Source organism: Tetrao urogallus, assembly GCF_951394365.1.
Source record: "Tetrao urogallus genome assembly, chromosome: 2".
Taxonomy (NCBI): domain Eukaryota; kingdom Metazoa; phylum Chordata; class Aves; order Galliformes; family Phasianidae; genus Tetrao; species Tetrao urogallus.
In genome coordinates, this window is record NC_136814.1 from 104,525,663 (window position 1) to 104,545,573 (window position 19,911).

The 19,911-nt window shown below is 44.6% G+C and overlaps 1 protein-coding gene across 1 annotated transcript in view; it reads right to left on the reverse strand.

Moving 5' to 3' along the window:
- The window catches only part of ELP3 (elongator acetyltransferase complex subunit 3), a gene marked incomplete at both ends in the record, with an annotated part of 86,263 nt that overhangs the window by 18,020 nt on the left and 48,332 nt on the right, over positions 1 to 19,911 (reverse strand). The window contains 3 exons of the mRNA XM_079550403.1: positions 654 to 735; positions 5,095 to 5,322; positions 15,056 to 15,146. Coding sequence (XP_079406529.1) covers positions 654 to 735; positions 5,095 to 5,322; positions 15,056 to 15,146 — 401 coding nt within the window. The remainder of the gene's footprint in view (positions 1 to 653; positions 736 to 5,094; positions 5,323 to 15,055; positions 15,147 to 19,911) is intronic.

Sequence of the window (19,911 nt, forward strand, 5' to 3'; positions counted from 1 at the left end):
TTTTGGCCAAGTTCCTTAGCACCACTTGGCTAGCCTCCTCTGTTACCTATATGCCTGTAACAACTTTCTATACCCACAGTAGCCACTAATATCAGAATAAATCAATGCACAAAGGCAGTCCTGACCTTGACTTCACACACATGCACACCATGAGCTGCTGTTGCCCTCCTCAGTCACAGTGCCTTGCAAATGAAACAGGAGAAAGGGCTGCAGCTTTCTTATACAGCTTGCTTCTCCACGATAATGCTTAATGTATCCTAAAAGCACATCTGTCCACCCTAATGATGGCACTTGCAGAAAGGCTCTAAAATGGAGGCTGGCAATTTTCTATCCTCACAAGCACTGGAAAGTGAGCCCTCAGCAGTAACAACCTGCAACGAGGCCGAAGCAGTAAGCTCAGAAATTGCAGCCTTGGGAGCAGGAAGGCATCCATGGCCAAGGCTCCTTGGCAGCCAAAGCAGGATGGCTCCCTGCAGCATCCTTTGGCACGCTGCTCACCATGGCAGCATTGTATTGGATGGAGCCAGGCTGGAATTCAACTCAGTTACTAAGCTGATGCTCATTTCAATGGTCACAGCAGTTGGCATTAGTTGTAGTGGATTTGTTTTCAGATTAAGAGAAAAAAAAAAGGGGGGGGGATAGAGCAAAGATACCTGAAATTACAGCAATTTTCCATGACCCGTGCTCCTCCTTGGCTATTCTTTCTGCCTCCTCCATGAGTAGCATGCCAAATCCCTGCAGTAGAAGAAAAAAAACAAGAATATAAGTTCTGTAAAAACAGAAAGCATGAGCAAGGTCAGACTGCAAGCATCAGAACAATTCCAGGAGACTTCTTATGTACAGGCTCAGGAATGACCAAAATCTTAGTGGAAGAGCACTGTACAGAGACATGCTAATGCTGAAGTTCACAGTGCAGCTTTCTCACCACTGGGTTGGGTTTCGTGTTTCTTTATTAACTGTGAAATTATTCACAGGCAGTTCCAGTGCCTGACAGCTTCTCAGGGGCAGAGGCAGAACGAAGTTAAACCCCGTGACAGCCAAGTTAGCACTGAGCAGGTCTGTCCTGTCCAAATTACCAAACAACAATCGCGCCATCACCCATCCTGACAGTTGTCTTGCTATACCTGGGTTTCTATTTGGGAATTAAACAAATCCAGAGCATGGACATCGAATGCAGTTGCATACGCTCATGAACTGCAAGTCTGACATCAGTTGCAATGGATGTGGCCACACCATGGCACCTTGTGGCAGAGCCAGAGAGCTGCTGTTGGTTTTTCTGATATAACCAGTGGCCTTTCATGATAACCACTGGCCTTTCCAATATAATCGTTGGTTTTTCTGATATAATCATTGACCCTTCTGACATAACCATTGGTCTTTCCAATACAACCATTGACTTTCTGATACAACCACTAATGGCCTCTCACTGCAAGAAAGATATTGAGGCCCTGGAACGTGTTCAAAGGAGGGCAACAAAGCTGGTGAGGGGTCTGGAACACAGGCCATATGAGGAGAGGCTGAAGGAGCTGGGAATGTTCAGCCTGGAGAAGAGGAGGCTCAGGGGAGACCTCACTGCTCTCTATAACTTCCTGAAGGGAGGTTGTAGTGAGTTGGGGGTCGGCCTCTTCTCTCGTGTCATCAGTGATAGGAGCAGAGGGAATGGCTTCAAGCTACGGCAGGGGAGATTCAGGCTGGACATGAGGAAGTATTACTTTTCAGAAAGGGTGGTCAGGCACTGGAACGGATGCCCAGAGAGGTGGTGGAGTCACCGAGCCTGGGGGTGTTCAAGGAAAGGCTGGATGTTGTGTTGAGGGACATGGTTTAGTGGGAGCTATTGGTGATAGGTGAACGGTTGGACTGGATGAGCTTTTAGGTCTTTTCCAACCTTGGTGATTCTATGATTCTATGATTCTATGATTTCTGATACTACCACTGGCCTTTTGATACAACCATGGGCATTTCTGATACAACCATTGGCTTTTTGGTACCATCACTGTCCTGCTGCCTCATAGCTGTTATTTTCACCGCCCTCCAGGAGCTGTTACCATCTACAGGACCCACCTGGGGCCATCTTCAAAACCTGCACCACGTGCCTTCTGCAGACCACACCACTCTCCGGAGCTCAGGGCACAGCCATGAGGCTCAGCTCATAGAATGGAAGGTGCCAAAGCAAAAGGAATTGCAGAAGACCACATTAATATTCTGGATCAGATCCATGCCTCTATTTACATTTGGAAATCTTGCACAGCATGAGCACTACAGCCATCAAAACAACACTTTGAAACAAGGGAATAGCCTTTCCACTCTATTTAACTTAACTTAGTTGTCCTATATATCTGGGGATAATTGATTGGATTAATTCACTTGTAACATTAGGATGCAGGAATTACACTTGGCTCTTTGTTCATCTGTTTTCCTGACAAAATGTACAGACTCGGGCTGCGCTGAAACTGAAGCGGATGCGATTTAATTCAAAAAGCACTTAACACTTACAGGCATTTTTAAGTAATACACTGAAATCTTCTGAAGTGCTGTTCTAATCAGAAATTGTCCCCACAACTGCAAAGAACTCTTTCTGCTTAATGTCCCGACAACCGACTATTGCAAACGAACAGTGCGTCATGTACCGTGACATTCCAACTTCCAGCCTAGTTTAATGTTCATAGTTGGCAACTTCTTTTTAAATTATTCTCTAATACTTTGGATGGCCAGTTTTCCCTTCCAAAATTTTGAACTGTTAGCCATTTTACAGTAGATGCCTTCGCTATTCCCTTATTAATTACTGTTTTTAAACAGTCTCTGCCTCACGGCTAAACGTCATCAGCGTCTAGCCAAACTGCATCTTAATGCACATATACTCAGGGAGTGATTAATAAATACAAGGAAGTTAATTTAAAACATCAGCCTTGAGCAGTTCTGGCACAGAGGACAAACCGATTGCTTTTTTAAAAGCTCACTCGAAAGGTTCAACATCTACCAGGGCAAAATGTAATTCCCATTTTTGCTCCCTGCAAGCCACAGCATGTTATACTCCGCAAAGACATAATGTGCAATTTTCATACGACTCGCTGTGAGGAATTAGAAACACAGCTTTCCAGTCCATTCTTCACATGCTTTTAAGATACAGACGAAATGGCCTCGCAAGTGGCTCTGAAGCAAAAATAAACCATCGGGCATCACTAAGAGGCTTTACTCAAAAGCCTCTCCAAACCACCTGCACCAGGAAACATCTCAGAACCAAAGCTGAATTTCTTCTGTTTCGGTAGTAGGGATTATAGATTTCTTTTGTTCAATAAATGGTTCCTTGAAAGAAAACTGGGCAGGCCTCAAAACTGCTCACCTTCCCATCTGCAACTGCTTCAGGCTTCAGAAGTGAAATTTCTCTACTGAACAAGACCCGTTTTAGAAGGAAATACACCCACACAGTGGACACGTCCCCTCTGCTTTACTTTTGCAGTGAAGTCTGATGTACAGTACAGGATATCAAAGGAAACACACTTCAGAACCAGGGACGCTTAGCGCTCGAAAGCCAAATGAGCACCAGCATAGATGGGCTCTTGCACTGTACAGACATGAGTAAGGCAGACAGTTTTCAGCCATGCTTTTTTTTTGTCAGAGCAGTAGCAACTGCCTGAACATTATCACAGCAGCAAAACCTCAGAAGCAGCAGGATTTCAGCACGTGAAATGCAAGAAGGGGCTCAAATTCAACTGCATGTTTATTACAGAATCACAGCACTGCAGGGGTTGGAAGGGACCTCAAGAGATCGAGTCCTATCCCTGCTAAAGCAGTTCCCTACAATAGGTCACACAGATCAGCGTCCAGACAAGTCTTTAAGAACACCACAGGAGACTCCACTGCCTCTCTGGGCAGCCTGTGCCAGTGCTGCATCACCCTTATTGTAAAGAAGTTCTTCCACGTTTGTACAGAACTTCCTATGTACAAGTCTCAGGCCATTGCTCCTTGTTCTGTTGCTACACACCACCAGGAAGAGCCTGGCCTCATCCATTTGCCTCCCACCTCCCTTTAGATATTTACAAGCATTGATCAGATCCCCCTCTCAGTCTTCTTTTCCCCAAGCTGAACAGTCCCAGGTTACTCAGCCTTTCCTCATACAGAGATGCTCCAGGCCCTTCATCATCTTTGTGGCCCTGAACTGGACTTCTTCTAGGAGATCCCTGTCTTTTTTCAACTGGGGAGCCCAGCACTGGATGCAGTCCAGATGTGGCATCCTCAGGGCAGAATAGAGGAGGAGGATCACCTTCCTTGCTCTGCTGGCCATGCTCTTTTTTTAATGCACCCCAGGATCCCATTGGTCTTCTTGGACACGAGGGCACACTGCTGGCTCGTGGCAAACATGTAGTCCACCAGGATCCCAGGTCCTTCTCTCTAGAGCTCCTCCCCAGCAGGTCATCCCCCAGCCTGTACTGGTGCATGTGGTTATTCCTCCGCTGGTGCAAGACTCTACATTTGCTCTTGTTAAACCTCATCAGGCTCCTCCCTGCCCAACTCTCCAGTCTGTCCAGGCCTTGTTGAATGGCAGCACAGCCTTCAGGTGTGTCAGTCAATCCTCCCAGCTTTGTATCATCAGCAAACTTGCTGAAGGTGGACTCTATCCATTCACCCAGGTCATCAGTGAAGATGCTGAACAAGACCAGGACTAGTGCTGACCCCTGGGGAACAGCCTCCAACCAGACTCCACACTGCTGATGACAACCCTCTGAGCTCTGCCAGCCTGCCAGTTCTCAATCCACCTCATCATCCACTCTTGTATCCCACATTTTCTAGGTTTCATAACAAGGATGTTATGAGAGCATCAAACACCTTGCTGAAGTGAAGGTGCACAACATCCATTGCTCTCCTCCCTTCTATCCAGTCAGTGAGGACATCACAGAGAGCTACTAGGCTGATCAAGCACAACTTCCCCACGGTGAATTCATGTTAACTACTCTTGATAACCTTCTCTTCCAACTGCTTGGAGATGGAGAAGCAGACTATAATCCAAACAGTGAATGAAGGTCCTTCTCCAATTATACTGGAAGTAGTGGGGAGGAGCAGGATGTACAGATGAAAAATAAAGATGGTTTGAAGTACCTGGTGCTGAAATTTGGAAGGATCCCGACTGCTCACTGGGACCACGCTCCCATACACGTGCAGCTCCCTCACAATGGAAACACCCCCCTTCAGCTCAGGTCTGAAGGATTCTTCTGAGCACTTTCGCAGTCGTAGGAGGCCAATGAGAATGTCCTGCTCTGGGTCTTCATAGGACAGGAAGGTCTCCCAGCCACCATTAGCCACATAATCTCTTCTAATTAATTCAATCTGGTCAAAGAGAAGAAGTAATGAAGAATATGAAGAAGAAAAACCTGTTAAAATACTTAAGCAACACATTGAAAAGGCAAAAACCAATTTTGTGTACTATTATGATTCAGAGAAAACATGAAGTGCTTTCTTAGAGGCCAATTTAATTCTAGATGGATTTTAGCAATACTGGGTAAGAACTGGTATTCCTGTAGTCATATTAAAGACATGGACTACTTTAATAGAAATGCATTTATCAGTGGGACTGAACTAGTCTTCAATGCCTATTTGCATGCTTTCCAGAAAGGCTGGTAACCCACATGGATATCTGTTGGTAAGTCAGCAATCTAAAAGCAGGTTTTTTAAGATACTGGAGCTTCTGCAACTCTTTCCAGTAACCAAGGGATTGCTATAATTGAATTTCCATTGTAAAGACAAATTAACTAACATAGAGTGAGTAGTGTTGCATTTGCCTTCATCAGACCTGTTTTTAGGGCCATGTCTTTGCTGCTTTGCAAAAGAAAAGACTTGAAGTGTCTGTGAAGCAGCCAACTTTACTAAGTATCAATTGGTTCCTTCCAGCAAACACACTGGATATAACTGCAAGTGCAAACTGCAACAGGAGTGGATCTGAAAGGGTGTTGAGCACCTACTGAGTTCCAGAATTCCTTGCAACACATCATAAATTACACAAGTACTTTCTATAGAATCTGCAGGAAGTCTTTTTTTTCACTCCTTCAGATGGAGACACCAAATCCACCCCAACAGGTACCCTGAAAGCTGACCAGTTCTGATAGTTATCTAGATAAAGGCAGTACTGAAGATCACAACAAGTGGAAGGGAAAAGCAAGGTGAGGGCTGACTGACTGTGGAGAATACAATATAGATCATGCTTGGGTAGAAGAAATTAGTTCTGCAGAGCACCTAGAAGCTATAAAGAATAACTGATGGAGAAGGGAGCAGAAAGAAGGGAAAAAACTTCTTTTCAGACACTAAGGAGCAGCCCCAGGACCCAAGAAACTATAGAAGTTCAGACTTAGAGCAACATGAGACCTGATCCAATCTCACACAATGGTAGTTGCATTTCTTTGTAGTAGAGTTCTCACTCAGTTAATTTGATGTATCCTGTCGCTGATGATAATAAAGGCACATCTGTGGTGACATGATGAGTCACTCTATTCGTGCTCTGAATTGAGCTGCTATAGCTGGAATACATACCCATCCTTGCTGCAGGGGCTCCCTTGCCCACCTGCAACATCCAGCTGCTAAGCAGACCAACATTCCTTCCCACATTGCCCATCAGATGAGCAGTAGCAGCCCCCATCTAGCCTGCAGGATTGAGGACCTGATGACCCCACAGTACATGTTTGGGGTTTTCCAGTTCTACTCTCACCCCTAGAACTAAGCACCCATTAATGTATGGTGTACAGTAGGTGTGCTCATGGAAGGTGCTTTCTAAACTTATGTGAAAGGCATCAGGGCCCCGCGCTTCCCATTGCTTTCTAAGCAGGGAATGATCAGAGCGTTTGCTTCAAAAACCAACCCATGAGCAAAACTAAAACCATCACATCACTATGGCACCATCACTTTGAGACACTCCTTCAACTTTAGGAATTCAAATGTGAATGGCCAATACCAGTGGATGTCCCGTGCATAAGGGTGACACTGGTGTATCCAACAGTTTCTCCCTGATGATGCACACAGAATTGATCACAGAATCCTTAGAGTTGGAAGGGACCTCTGAAGGCCATCCAGTCCAATTCCCCTGCAATGAACAGGGATACCACAGCTTGATCAGGTTGCCCAGGGTCTGATTCAGCTTTACTCTGAAAGTCTCCAGGAACGGGACATCAACCACATCACTGGGCACCCTGTTCCAGTGCCTCACCACCCTCACTGTAAAATACTTTTTCCTTATTTCTTGTTCTGTCACCACAGACCCTGATCAAGAGTCTGCCCCCTCCATTTCTGTAGTTCTGCTTTAGACACTGACAGGTTGCTCTCAGGTCACCTTGCAGCCTTCTCTTCTCCATGCTGCACAGCCCCAGCTCTCTCAACCTGTCTTCATAGGAGAGCTGTTCCATCCCTGGGATCATTTTTGTGCCACTCCTCTGGATGCACTCCAACAGCTCTACGTCTCTCCTGCACTGAGGACTGCACATCTGGATGCAGTACTCCAGGTGAGGCCTCACAGCACAGAACAGAGGGGCAGGATCACCTCCCTCACCCTGCTGGCCACGCTGCTTTGCATGCAGCCCAAGATACAGTTGGCCTTCTGGGCTGTGAGGACACAATACTGCCTCACATCCAGCTTCCCATCCACCAGTACCCCTAGGTCTCTTTTAGCAGGGCTGCACTCAATCCTTTCATCCCCCAGCTTGTGTTGGCAATAGAGGTTGCCTCGACCCGGGTGCAAGATCTTGCATTTGGATTTGTTGAACCTCATGAAGTGCGAGATCCCTGTGTACACCTCGCCATTGCTCTTCCCAGTACTACTATAAAAACTCAAGCAAAGGATCTCTGTGTTTCTTCTACAAATCCCTTAATACACAGAAACCCATGAATTAAAGATTTGTTTACAGAAAAGCCATAAGGGATCCTGTCTCCTGCCTGCTCTGCTCCATGACAAAGCCCGGGTGAAGGCAACTGGCAATTAAATCCCGTACTGACTATGGAAGCAGGGCTCATTTCGACACTGATGTACAGCTCATGGGGTAAGAGCCCAAACAGATGTCAGCCAACATGCCAAATTCTCTGCAAGCACAACTACGCTCCAGCTTACTGAGGACAGCTGGCACAGGCTGATCCAGGTCTGCTGGTGTGCACCTAATGCCACGAAGAAAATGGAAACATACAGGGAAATGGGAGAGCACGAGGGTTTTTAAGAACCACGTTCTGCTGTTCAAGTCATATGGGGAACTTGCTGAGGAAAAGCACCGCAACTCAATGCTTGTTTCCAAAAACAAAGCAGAAAATGTCATATTGAGAGTTCAAAATGGCAAGACTGGAAAACTTTTGATTTCTCCTGAGAGCAAGCTCAAAAAAAAATACAGAAAACGTGGCGTGGTTGCTAGCTCTTCAGTAGTGCCCGGATGCCCTGGCCCATCCAAAAGGCTCTGGTAGGCAAAAGTGAACCAAGCCTATAGGAACCTCCACCAGCAGGCTTTGCGTTACGTGCATCATATAGCACACAACATGAACTGAGAATCAGAGAAGTCCCTATTCAATCAAATCTTTTGTATTCCCAACACAATTCCCCTCAAAGAGGTTGGAGTGATCATGAGATGGTCAAAACCTTTTTCTTCTGAGATAGATACTGGTTGAAACGTGGCAAAAGTCAGCCTCCAGGGCTGGGTCACCTCCAGGTTGGCTGGTAGATATGGACATCCACCATATTCAATACACAGACTTTTCACAGAATCACAGAATGGCTGGGTTGGAAGAGACCTCAAGGATCATGAAGCTCCAACCTCCCTGCCACACGCAGGGCCACCAACCTCCACATTTCATAGCAGTCCAGGGTGCCCAGGGCCCCATCCAACCTGGCCTTGAACACCTCCAGGGACGGGATATCCATTGGTAGACTGCCAAACTTACCTTGAGAAATAAAGGGAAAACCCAACTGCAGATCACACTCAACCTAAAAGAGCTCTAAAATCTGCCTTGCTCTCACTCTACATGAAGATCATTATCTTAATAAAGAAAAAAAAAACATGCTTTGCAGAAACAGTAGCTTCTACCTGTTACAGATACAAACCTACATAAGTGTTAAAGCAGGAAGTGTTACTGTCTCTTGCCCTTCAAAAACTGCCAGTCCAACATCTCTTTACAGTGACAATTCACCAGAGCACTTTTACAGCTATTACACAGAGCTGCACAGCTTTGACCAGTCTGAGAGCAAGCAAGTACCTTCCACTGCTATGGAGAAACGCCACTAATTGAAAAGGGAGCTCAGAGACAGCTCTGTAAATAAGCAGCTATGGGCAAGTAATCTACTCCAAATTGATTTATTTTTTTCTTTCAAAGACTTTCAAAAGCAGACACACCATCACCATTACAAAAATACATACAGCCTACTGATCCTTAGCAGAAAGAAGCTGCATAAAGTGCAACTAATTATAGGAAACAATTAATTCATTTTTGTTCTGACATGATAGCCTCTCTTATCAAGAAGATGTGTTGTTTACTTACAAAGCCAAGAAATACATCATACCTTGTCATTAGTCTATAGTTCATGAAAAATTACACCATTTCCAGAATATTTCTCTTGCTTGCTGTCATGACAAATTTTGCTATGACTACATAATGACATCCTCCTGCCACTCGGATAGGTGAGCTTAACAAAAGGAATATTCAACTTAACACTGCTTTGAAAACCCTATGATAAGCTATTTGCTAACTACTCAAGAAATGTACAGTTCAGATCACTGATGAAAACAGGCATCTTTGGAAGATATTCTGTGAAGTGGCCACAGATAAGTGGAAGAGAGCAGAAAGGCTGAATGGCCTATGTGCAAATGAGTCTGCACAGCCTCAGCTCTTACAAAAGTTGGTAAGAACAAGATAATTTAGATAATTCAGGGATCATTATACACTTCCATGCTGCATTGTTTCGCCACAGCATACATACCTATATACATATGCATATCTAGGTAATGGCCTTAAGTTGTGCCATAAGAGGTACAGGTTGGATATTAGGAAATATTTCTTCTCCAAAAGAGCAGTGCTGCAGTGGCACAGCTGCCCAGGGGAGGTAATGGGGTCACCACACCTGGAGGTGCTCCAGAACCATGGGGATGTGGCACTGAGGGACGTGGGCAGTGGGCATGGTGGGGTGGGTTGGGGTTGGACTTGGGGATCTGAGAGGTCTTTTCCAACCTGAATGATTCTACTCTGCGGATCCCAAGCCAATGTGATCTTAGAAAGCTCATCCCCTTGAGTCCAATACATGGCCGTGGACATCCTAACCACCTTCCAGAAGGATAGATCCCTTCTTGTAATTAGAGACACAGAATTGGTTTCCCGAATTGGATATTTGAAATTCAGCAGCACATATTTTCCCTTCTATAAAACAAGCACAGTAATCTTTATGTGGACTATTTTAGGAAGGAAAAACACAGCATATGTGTCATATGCTAAATGGATCTACTCAGAAATATATACGTACACGTGCAGAAGTGGATTTATACACGCACTGTTTGCCTACATAAACACAGCCTTCCCACAAGAGGCTGTGAATTCATCTTGCTAAATATTCATTCCTGCTCAGTATGCATGTACAGTGGTTTTGGTACATTCTAAATCTTTTGTTGTTGTTGTTGTTTTTAAACGAGGGGGGAGAAAAGGGAAGGTTGAAAAGCAAAAGAAAGAGTTGTAGTGCAAATACTCAAATAACTGGTGACTACAGTCAGTTTGTTGAACATGGTGGTCCATAAATTTCAGCACGTGACAGCACTTAAAGAAAAGACATCCAAACATGCTGAGAAAATAAATGGAAAATTGGATCCAACTACAAAGGCAAACCACAGGAATGGATGAGCAACAAATGGGTCCCAACACCTCAAACGCACATAAAAAATTGTGTCTGAAGCAAGCTCCTAGAAAGGAGACAAAACCTACCTGATATGGTCTCACTTTATGGTGAATTTCTTGAATTCCAACCTCTCTTGTCCTTACATCACGACACTTGGAAAAGAAAAGGAAAGAAACACAAAGAACAAATACATTAGGCTCTGAAATGCACAGGTTTCCAGCCACCCATTGGGCTCAAAATTAAGCTGAAATAGTATGTAGTTACAAAGATGAATTTGAAATGAAAATGCTCACCAATCCGGCCCTAATACACCTTGGAAAGAGGTCTTAATGCTAAAAGGAAAGACATGCTGGTAAAAAATAACTTCACTAAGCAACCATTATGGATCATGAGGAAATGCACCCTCTGATTCACAACTACTAGGGTATGGAGGGGAAGTCAATATGAACAAAAGAACAGAGAAAGGTTTTGGCATAATTCATTTTTACCCTACATTTGAAAGGTGTAACATCGGCAAATTTATGCTAAGGTGTTAAAGTCTTTAAATAATGCTTTTGCTATTTTCAACAAGCCTATTATTGCTCCTAAATGATCACAGGAGAACTGCTGTAGAGGTCCTACCCAAGTCTAATGCTAATCTGGCTTCCACAGTGCATCACAAATGCTTGGGACTAACAAAAGAGACAATAAAGACAATTAAAATCTTTCTTCCTTTGGAAGTCAGACAGAAGAGGAGAAAAGCCTCCAAGCTCAGTGCTTCTGAGATGGATTATATCTTGCATAAGCTTTTGTACATCTCAGCAGAACCAGTGGAAGCTGAGTAATTTGGCAGCCACTCACATCAGTGAACAGTTGTGACAGCATAAGCAGTCCTACCGCAAAGACCAAAACGCGTGCACGTCTTAGCAGGTTTATCCTAACATCCAAAGCCAAGGTTAATCCAACTCTTGTCAGCCAAGCAGTACTTTTACTCAAAGCAGCTGCTTCAAAAGCTTGCTCACTCCACAGGTGCTGCAGCACTTGAAGACAACCTTGGCCAACGGGCTGTAATCATTCTATCAGCAATGAGGCCTCCCCGGCTGCGTACTTCCAAAAGCCAGACTTTGAGACAGGAACAGTGTGTGAAAATCCAGTTCCCACAGAAATTCAGGATACCCAGCACAAGCACAGCCCTATCTCATGCCTCGTTCTTCTCTGAATGCTTTTGAATTCCATTATCAACAGAAGACAACAATCTCCCAAATAGCAGGAAAAGAAGCACGGTTGTTATTGCGGGCTACGGTGAAACTGGGATTCACTGGACTACCAGGATGCTAGAGCGGACAAACTCTTCTCTGCTTTATGACTTTTGACTACACAAACAGCACGGTAAGGCTGAACACTTCATGAGGAACCTCAGGACAACATATTCTGGGAAGATGTTCTAAAACTCAGTGTCTCAATCCAACGTTCATGCATCTCCAGTTGCACCCAGGGGCCGAGCACCCTGCACCTCCAGCAAAGCTGCTCATAGAATCATAGAATCATAGAATCATAGAATCACCAAGGTTGGAAAAGACCTAAGAGATCATCCAGTCCAACCGTTCACCTATCACCAATAGCTCCCACTAAACCATGTCCCTCAACACAACATCCAGCCTTGCCTTGAACACCCCCAGGCTCGGTGACTCCACCACCTCCCTGGGCATCCATTCCAGTGCCTGACCACCCTTTCTGAAAAGTAATACTTCCTCATGTCCAGCCTGAATCTCCCCTGCCGTAGCTTGAAGCCATTCCCTCTGCTCCTATCACTGATGACACGAGAGAAGAGGCCGACCCCCAGCTCACTACAACCTCCCTTCAGGAAGTTATAGAGAGCAATGAGGTCTCCCCTGAGCCTCCTCTTCTCCAGGCTGAACATTCCCAGCTCCTTCAGCCTCTCCTCATATGGCCTGTGTTCCAGACCCCTCACCAGCTTTGTTGCCCTCCTTTGAACACGTTCCAGGGCCTCAATATCTTTCTTGCAGTGAGGGGCCCAAAACTGGACACAGTAGTCGAGGTGCAGCCTCACCAGTGCTGAATATAGGGGAAACTCATGAGTAACTCCTTTCCAACATTCACAGACACCAGTTGTGGTGTTGGCATAACTGATCCCCACCCCTTAAACAAACTCATTAAGCCATATCCCAAAGATGGGATAAGCCAGAACTGCCACAGCCAGCTCAGCTCCGCTAGGGAGCCTACGAATATTGAATTCCCGAAGGTCCTTGCCTTGGCCTTCTCTATTTTTCCAAGCTCAGGGATGAAAGGACAAAGCATATTTATCGCTTTCTCCTCCAATACAAGAAAATCACAACAGTACCTTGTATTTCAAGCTGTATTGCAGCAGACTGCTCTCTCACTCCACCAGCTGCAGTGTTTCTGCCTCACTAAATTAAAATCTATAATCATCTGCACAGCAGCAATTTTTTACAGATTTGGTTCTTCTAACAGCAAAGACTGCCAGCTTGACAAGCCCTTAATGGGTCAGCTCCGTTACTGGACTCAGCTGAGTGCCATAGATCAGATATTCCTGCTTCTCCAGCTGGTCTTGATCAAGTTCAGATGAAACAATGTGGTTTTAGCACCAAACCCAGGAAGGGTTCACTAGTAGCCCTAAAGAGTGCAATTGAAAAGGCTTTGCTGCAGCAGGGAGGTTGTCTCCCCTGCCTGGTTTAGAAGTGAAAAGCCAGCAGGAGGGATGGGAGCTTTTGTGGCCAGCAAAGCTCTCCGCCAAATCTTGGCCTGCTACTGGAGAGAGATTGTGAGAAATGATTTAAGGGGGAAGTCCAGAGCAGCAGGTTAGGAGAGATTAAGTAGATAAAGAAAGCCCAGCAGGAAGGAAGACACTGCAGTTTATTTGCTGATCTTTTGCACTACAGCTGCAAGATCCAAGTGAGATGGAAAAGGCAGTAAGGACTATCCACATTAAACACCAATCATATGGTTCAGCAGCACAAGTTTATGTGGAGCTATTAAGAGATGAAGCTTTTATTGTCGCTTCTTCAGTATCCTTTGTATTTAAGCAAAAAGGATTACAGGCTACATCTGCAAAAACTGTCATTACTGCACTGTCCCACACCGCTCCTTCACTTGTTTTGTTGTTGTTTTTTCTCCCCCAAACCATTCTATCCCCCATGCCCCAATTGGAATTACACAAAATCTAACTCGCTCAGTAGCCTCAGAAGCACACACGGCCACCCATCTGGATTTGGCTTTCAGTTTCCTCCTAGCAAAGCCAGGTTCTCACTGTAGAATAGGTCACCCCATTCTTGCCTCTTTCCCATTCCGTTGGATGTAGGAATGCCTTAAAAACCTCTCTAAGGAAAGGTGAGACAGAAGGAGGGAGCACTCCGTCACATCACAGATGCATGGAACTGTTGCAATGAGGATCTGCCTCCGCACCAGGACACCAAAGCAATGAAAGCCTTTTGGAACAGTCAGAGGGAGCACAGGGTTTGTATGATGTTCTGTCTGTCAAGCTGGCTGTCCCAAGAAAAGGCAGAGACTGGACATAACCTTACTGGAGGTAACAGGACCTGCAAACTGTGGCTGATGACTGGGTTTTGGAGAGAGGTTCAACCAGCAAGCGGTGTCAGAGCAGGCAATGTGGGGTACTGTGAATGCGGACTGCCTCAGCAACCTCCTGAGAAAAATCAAGGCTGAGTACACCTATCAGCCTCTGACTTCAAAGATAAATGCACTTCCTTCTTCCCCTCCTTCTCCCCATCCCTGCTCGTATTTTTATTTGACCTTAGAAATATCAGGAATATCAAGTCTCATTTGTTTGCGCTGAAATGTCTCTTGGAAGATTTGTCTGGCCTCAGACTAAGAGCTTTTCTTCCAATTGTTCAGTCAAGTAAGTGCATGCGTGGGAAAAAGAAATGAAGGAGAAATTCTAATAGCATAAATTAAAAATAAATCCTTCTCTCTAGCTTAAAAGGTTTCCTCCTGTCAAAAAAAAAAATAGAATATTACAAACTATTACCAAGAGCCTTCAGAGATAGGCAAGTTTTAGTCCAGCTTTACTGAAATATCAAGGTGTTTTGTTTTTTTTTTTTTAAAACTGCTGGCAGATTGTTCTAATTCAGCAATGAAACTGGCTCCTATTGTGTCTTCTGATCACTTCTTCTCAAAAGTGATATTACTTTGTGTGATGTCACCAAGCAGCTCTGCCCAAATACTGATTGACAAACACCTTACCTGTGTCCCAAGATCTTTCATCCTGGCCAAGGCAAGCTCCCTCAGGTTCCCATGCTCCACTCCAGAGCTCACCAGTGGCATTGGGATGTCTCTGTGTATTAAAGGAAAACAAAACAACCTCAAGCAACTGCATTAGCAGACTTTCACCATAAAGCACCATTATGGTCACCTAGGCCAAGATCCCAAATAGCAGAGCACAGAACTTATCTGAATTACATTTGTTTCAAGTCTTTGGTTGAACAAGAAATAACACAGGGAAAAATTAACTGAAAGCAGGAAGAAAATGGAGGGAGAAAGCTTAGTAAAAAAGACTGAGGACAAAAGTAGGCTTTTACAACCCTGAGAAATAGGTTATTATTTTGCCTTTAGCTCTTCACTAAGGGAAAAAAAAAAAAGATCTTCCAGCCCATGCCTAGCATAGCCTCAAGATCAGTCACTCTTCATGGCGCCTTCTGCTGAAGATCAGCAACTGGGAACCAGACTGCGTCTTTCTGAGCTCTATGACTGTAAGGGAAAGTTCATCAGAATTACAACATGTTTATATTGGGAAGCTTAAAAGAGAGAGTTCTGTTGAATCGATGATTGGCAGCAAAGTCCAGCCAGAAAGCCCACAGTCTGCCTGTGGGAACGTAAATCAGAGGGTCAGCAAATGGCAAGACCCTCTCTTCGAGCTCTCCAAGGGAGGTTCTAAAATGGAATTGGAAAGGAACAGCAGATTTGGCTTCTCCACTGCCTTCACTGTCAGATTGTACTTCTGGGAAACAGAGGATTTATGCAACCAAATAAAGCTGAAAAAGAAGCATGACAATTAATAGGACATCCCGACCATGCTCCCCTTCTATCTAATGCAGTATTCCACAGCAACTGCAAACCCTTCTTCTTCCCCTTCCTGCTGAAGCTCCACTGTGGCACTTCTGATGAAACACCACCCAACTGCACGACTAAATACTTCTGATCCTCTACAGAGAAACAAGGACTGTACACATGTGAAAGTCTTTCAGTAAGTTATACAGCAGGTTGGTCTTCAAATGTGGCTTATATACATTTCTTGGTCAGTATTCCTCCTCTTGTTCTTTTGAATATTTTCACAGACAAAGAAAAGAACAGAGTATCACAAAAACACGCAGAGAATGGGATGGTTCAGGGAATTGGTAATGTAATTAGCTTAATCCATCTTGGTTCAGTAGTGATTGAAACTCATCACCATCTAGCAGCTGTCTGATGACCTCTGTAAAACGTATTAATTGATCTATTCAGTTCCTTGAGGACTTGCATTCAAATAATTAACAATTACTGGTTTTGGCATCAGCTGTATAAAATGAAAAGGTCTTCAAGGGTCCTAAAGGCTTCATCGTTGTGCTGCTTTAGTTTGCAGAGGTGTGAGACACTTGGCAAGGGGGCAAGAAGAGGAAAATTTTCCAATACCATCAAGAATGCAAACAAAGTGCTTCAGACTCCAGGGATCTCCTCTCATTTCAGCACAGGATCGTGCACCCATGACAGTTGGAAAAGACCTCTGAGATCCCCAAGTCCAACAACAACCCACCCCCCCCACCATGCCCACTGCCCACCACGTCCTTCAGTGCCACATCCCCACAGTTCTGGGGATGGTGACCCCACCACCTCCCTTGGGCAGCATCACACTTTGATTTCAGTACAATTTTGTCCAGCATGAGGCTGAGCCCAGGGGTCTTGGGTTCTACTTCCCCATCCTATTTTCCTTGCTACATTCTTCTTATGAAGCAAGAGATACACAACACATTTCTCACCTCTTACACTCATGTGCCAAAAGCTGAGGCAAAATACAATTAGCTAACCAGTTCATTTATTCAGTGAGTTTCTTTGAGTAAATACGTAACCATAGAGCCAACACAACATACTTCAAAGAGCTTCAATTAGAGGAAATGAGCACTTCACATTGTGACTAAAGGACACACAAGAGGAGAACAGCATTTTCATCAGGGCATGTTAGATCTCCAATGATAATCTAACTAAAACGCCTTTCTTCTAATTATGGAACGACTCCAAGAAGTCAGACTGTATGCATCTCCCCTGGAGGGACACAGATAAAATGCCATGACATCTTCTAGAACCAAGTCTTTAGCTAAATCCGGAGTGGCATATGAAAGAGTAAATAATCTACCGTAAATGAAAGATTACAAGATAAGGTAACTTGAGCATCTCTCATCTGCCTGCTAGGGAGCAAGCCAAATTAAAATATGAATGTGAAAAATAAGCTTTTTAAGGAAACATAAGCAAGAAAGAGGTTTTCTATCACCAATTCAAATCAGGGTAGGACATTTAAATAAATACCCTGGGTGCATCATTAGCACACACATAACAGCCTGTTTTGAACAGACACCAAACTGTTGTCCTAGCAGTTTCAGGACTTGTTCAAATGCTAAACAAACTGAGGGATATGGGGGATTGCACCCTGACCTTATTAACGTTAGTGTTCCATTTGCCAGAAGCCTCAATGAGGCCTATCTCACCTTCTGTTTTTCTAATATTCTGCATCACGTAGGACACTTGTTAACCAGCTGATTAGAACAGACGGTGGGAGTCCAAGTCCCTTTTTAATCATAGAGCCATTTGAGTTGGAAGAGATCTTTAAAAGTCATCTTGTCCAACTCCCCTGCAATGAACAGGGATATTTTTACTATTCTAAGCCATGACTTGTTGTAGGATCTCAGTTAAGTATTTTATTTTTTCATACCTACATGCCCCCACTGGTCCGGTGAAAATAACATCCACATAAAACACCCAGATTCACTAAAGGAAATATCTCAAGATGTGGCAACTGCTGCTGTCATTTCACACCTCTCCACACAAAGGACTTAGGTGCCAATTGATTTGAGCACAGAACAAACATTAGCTTCACAAACATTCAGGACAAATACAGTATTAAGCATCTCCAACAGTTATGAAGCAGCCATGAAGAAACATTCCCCTCCAACCAGCCATTAGCACTGAGTATGCTACCCCTTTAATTTGGTTTAATGAAACAGAAGGAATTCCACAGTGTTTTCATAGAATCATAGGAAGCTTTGGGTTGGAAGGGACCTCAAAGATGACCTAGATCCAACCCCCTGCTGTGAGCAGGGTTACCAATCACTAGCTCAGGCTTCCCAGGTCCCCATCCAACCTGGCCTTGAGCACCTGCAGGGATGAAGCATCCCCAGACTCTCCGGGCAGCAATGGCAGGACCTTACTGCCCTCGGAGTGAAACATTTCCCCTTAACAACTAATCTAAATCTCCTCTCTTTCAGTTTAAAACCATTCCCCTTTGTCCTATCACAGCCCTCAGCAAAGCAGTGCTGGGAAGAGGTCACAAACATTTCAGAAATCTGGCTTTGTTCGTTATTGTGCTGCAGAGCCACACAACGACCCTGAAAGCAATTTAGATCAAAGTAATAGATTTTGGACTTTGCACTGGAGGTGTACAGATCTGTAATCCTCAAGAACAAGTTTCAGATAACATGAGCCAGTCAGCAAGGAAACAGTTATTCTGCTGGAGCGTAACAACTGACAGCTGGATGACAGCTGGATGGAGGCTGCTGCTAGTGACTGGAGAGACCCACTGTCAAGCCCAAGGAAACCAGTGTGCCAAGCAGACACTCTTCCAGGCCTGTGTTCTTCAGAGGAAGATCTGCTAGGCAGCAAACTCCTGCAGCCCTCTAAGAACAAAGCCATTTGTTTCAGACACGCACTATGGTAACAGCATCATGAACAAATGGGACACTCTGTCTATGCCGGAATCCACCAGGGAGAGGAAGACAGACATGCAGAGAGAAAAAAGACAGAAGTTTGTCTTTAATAATGCCTCTGTGACTGACATGAAAAGCCTGAGGCAACAACAAGTAGATGTTTCCTATAAGACATGTTTTGCCTTCTTCATTAGTACCACATCCTTTAGAGATTGGCTGCAGCCACTAGTTTCATCCACGTTTCTGTTAATAGACTGCTGGATTCACCACCATGCTTATCAACCCAATCAAGCTTTGCTACATTCATACTTTCTCCTATTCCTCTTTGGTAACTTTGCAAAGCTGCTCCAGAATCTCATTCCTTTGGTTGACAGGAAATTCCCAGCTCCCTGCCTTGCCTTATGCAGGGCTATTTCCTATTTTGTTCTGTGCTCAAATCAATTTTCCCATTTCTTATAGTGATATTTTCCTTCTCTTATAGGTTTGCAGAGATTTTCTGTTTGCATCTGTCCTTCAGACAAAGAACTGACGTGCCCCTGCAGTTCGTTTTCTCGAAGATGGGGATTATTTCAGATAAGGTCCTATGAAAGTCTGTCTGCATTAATATAAAAAGGCATCCTAAAAGAATGCTTTTCCAAGCTGCGCTCAACAGTGGCTTATTTATATCCCAGACCAAGACACTAGACACTTCCTCCTCTGGCTGCCCAGATAGCAGTGGATGCCCCATCCCTGGAGACACCCAAGGTCAGGCAGGACGGGGCTCTGAGCAACTGGTGGATCTGTGGGTGCTCCTGTTCACTGCAAGAGAGTGAGACCAGGTGGCCTTTAAGGGACCCTTCCAATTCAAACTGTTATGGTTTTGATACTCAAAGAGCCAGGCACTGGCACTGCCTGCAGCTCATATAGCTGTAAGCCAATGGAGCACTGTTTGCACATGCAGAACCAGGTTAAGTACTCTATAGCCTCCCTTCCTAATATTAGACACGTATGATGTAACAGAAGAAAAATAATCCAAAAGGACCCCACACTGAAAACACAGCGCTAGGACAAGTAGCACCTATCGCCTCGGGAAGCGAGGCTTCTGAATGGAAATAACAGCACCATTGTAATATACTTATGAAAACCCTGCAACACCCATGGGGAGAGACA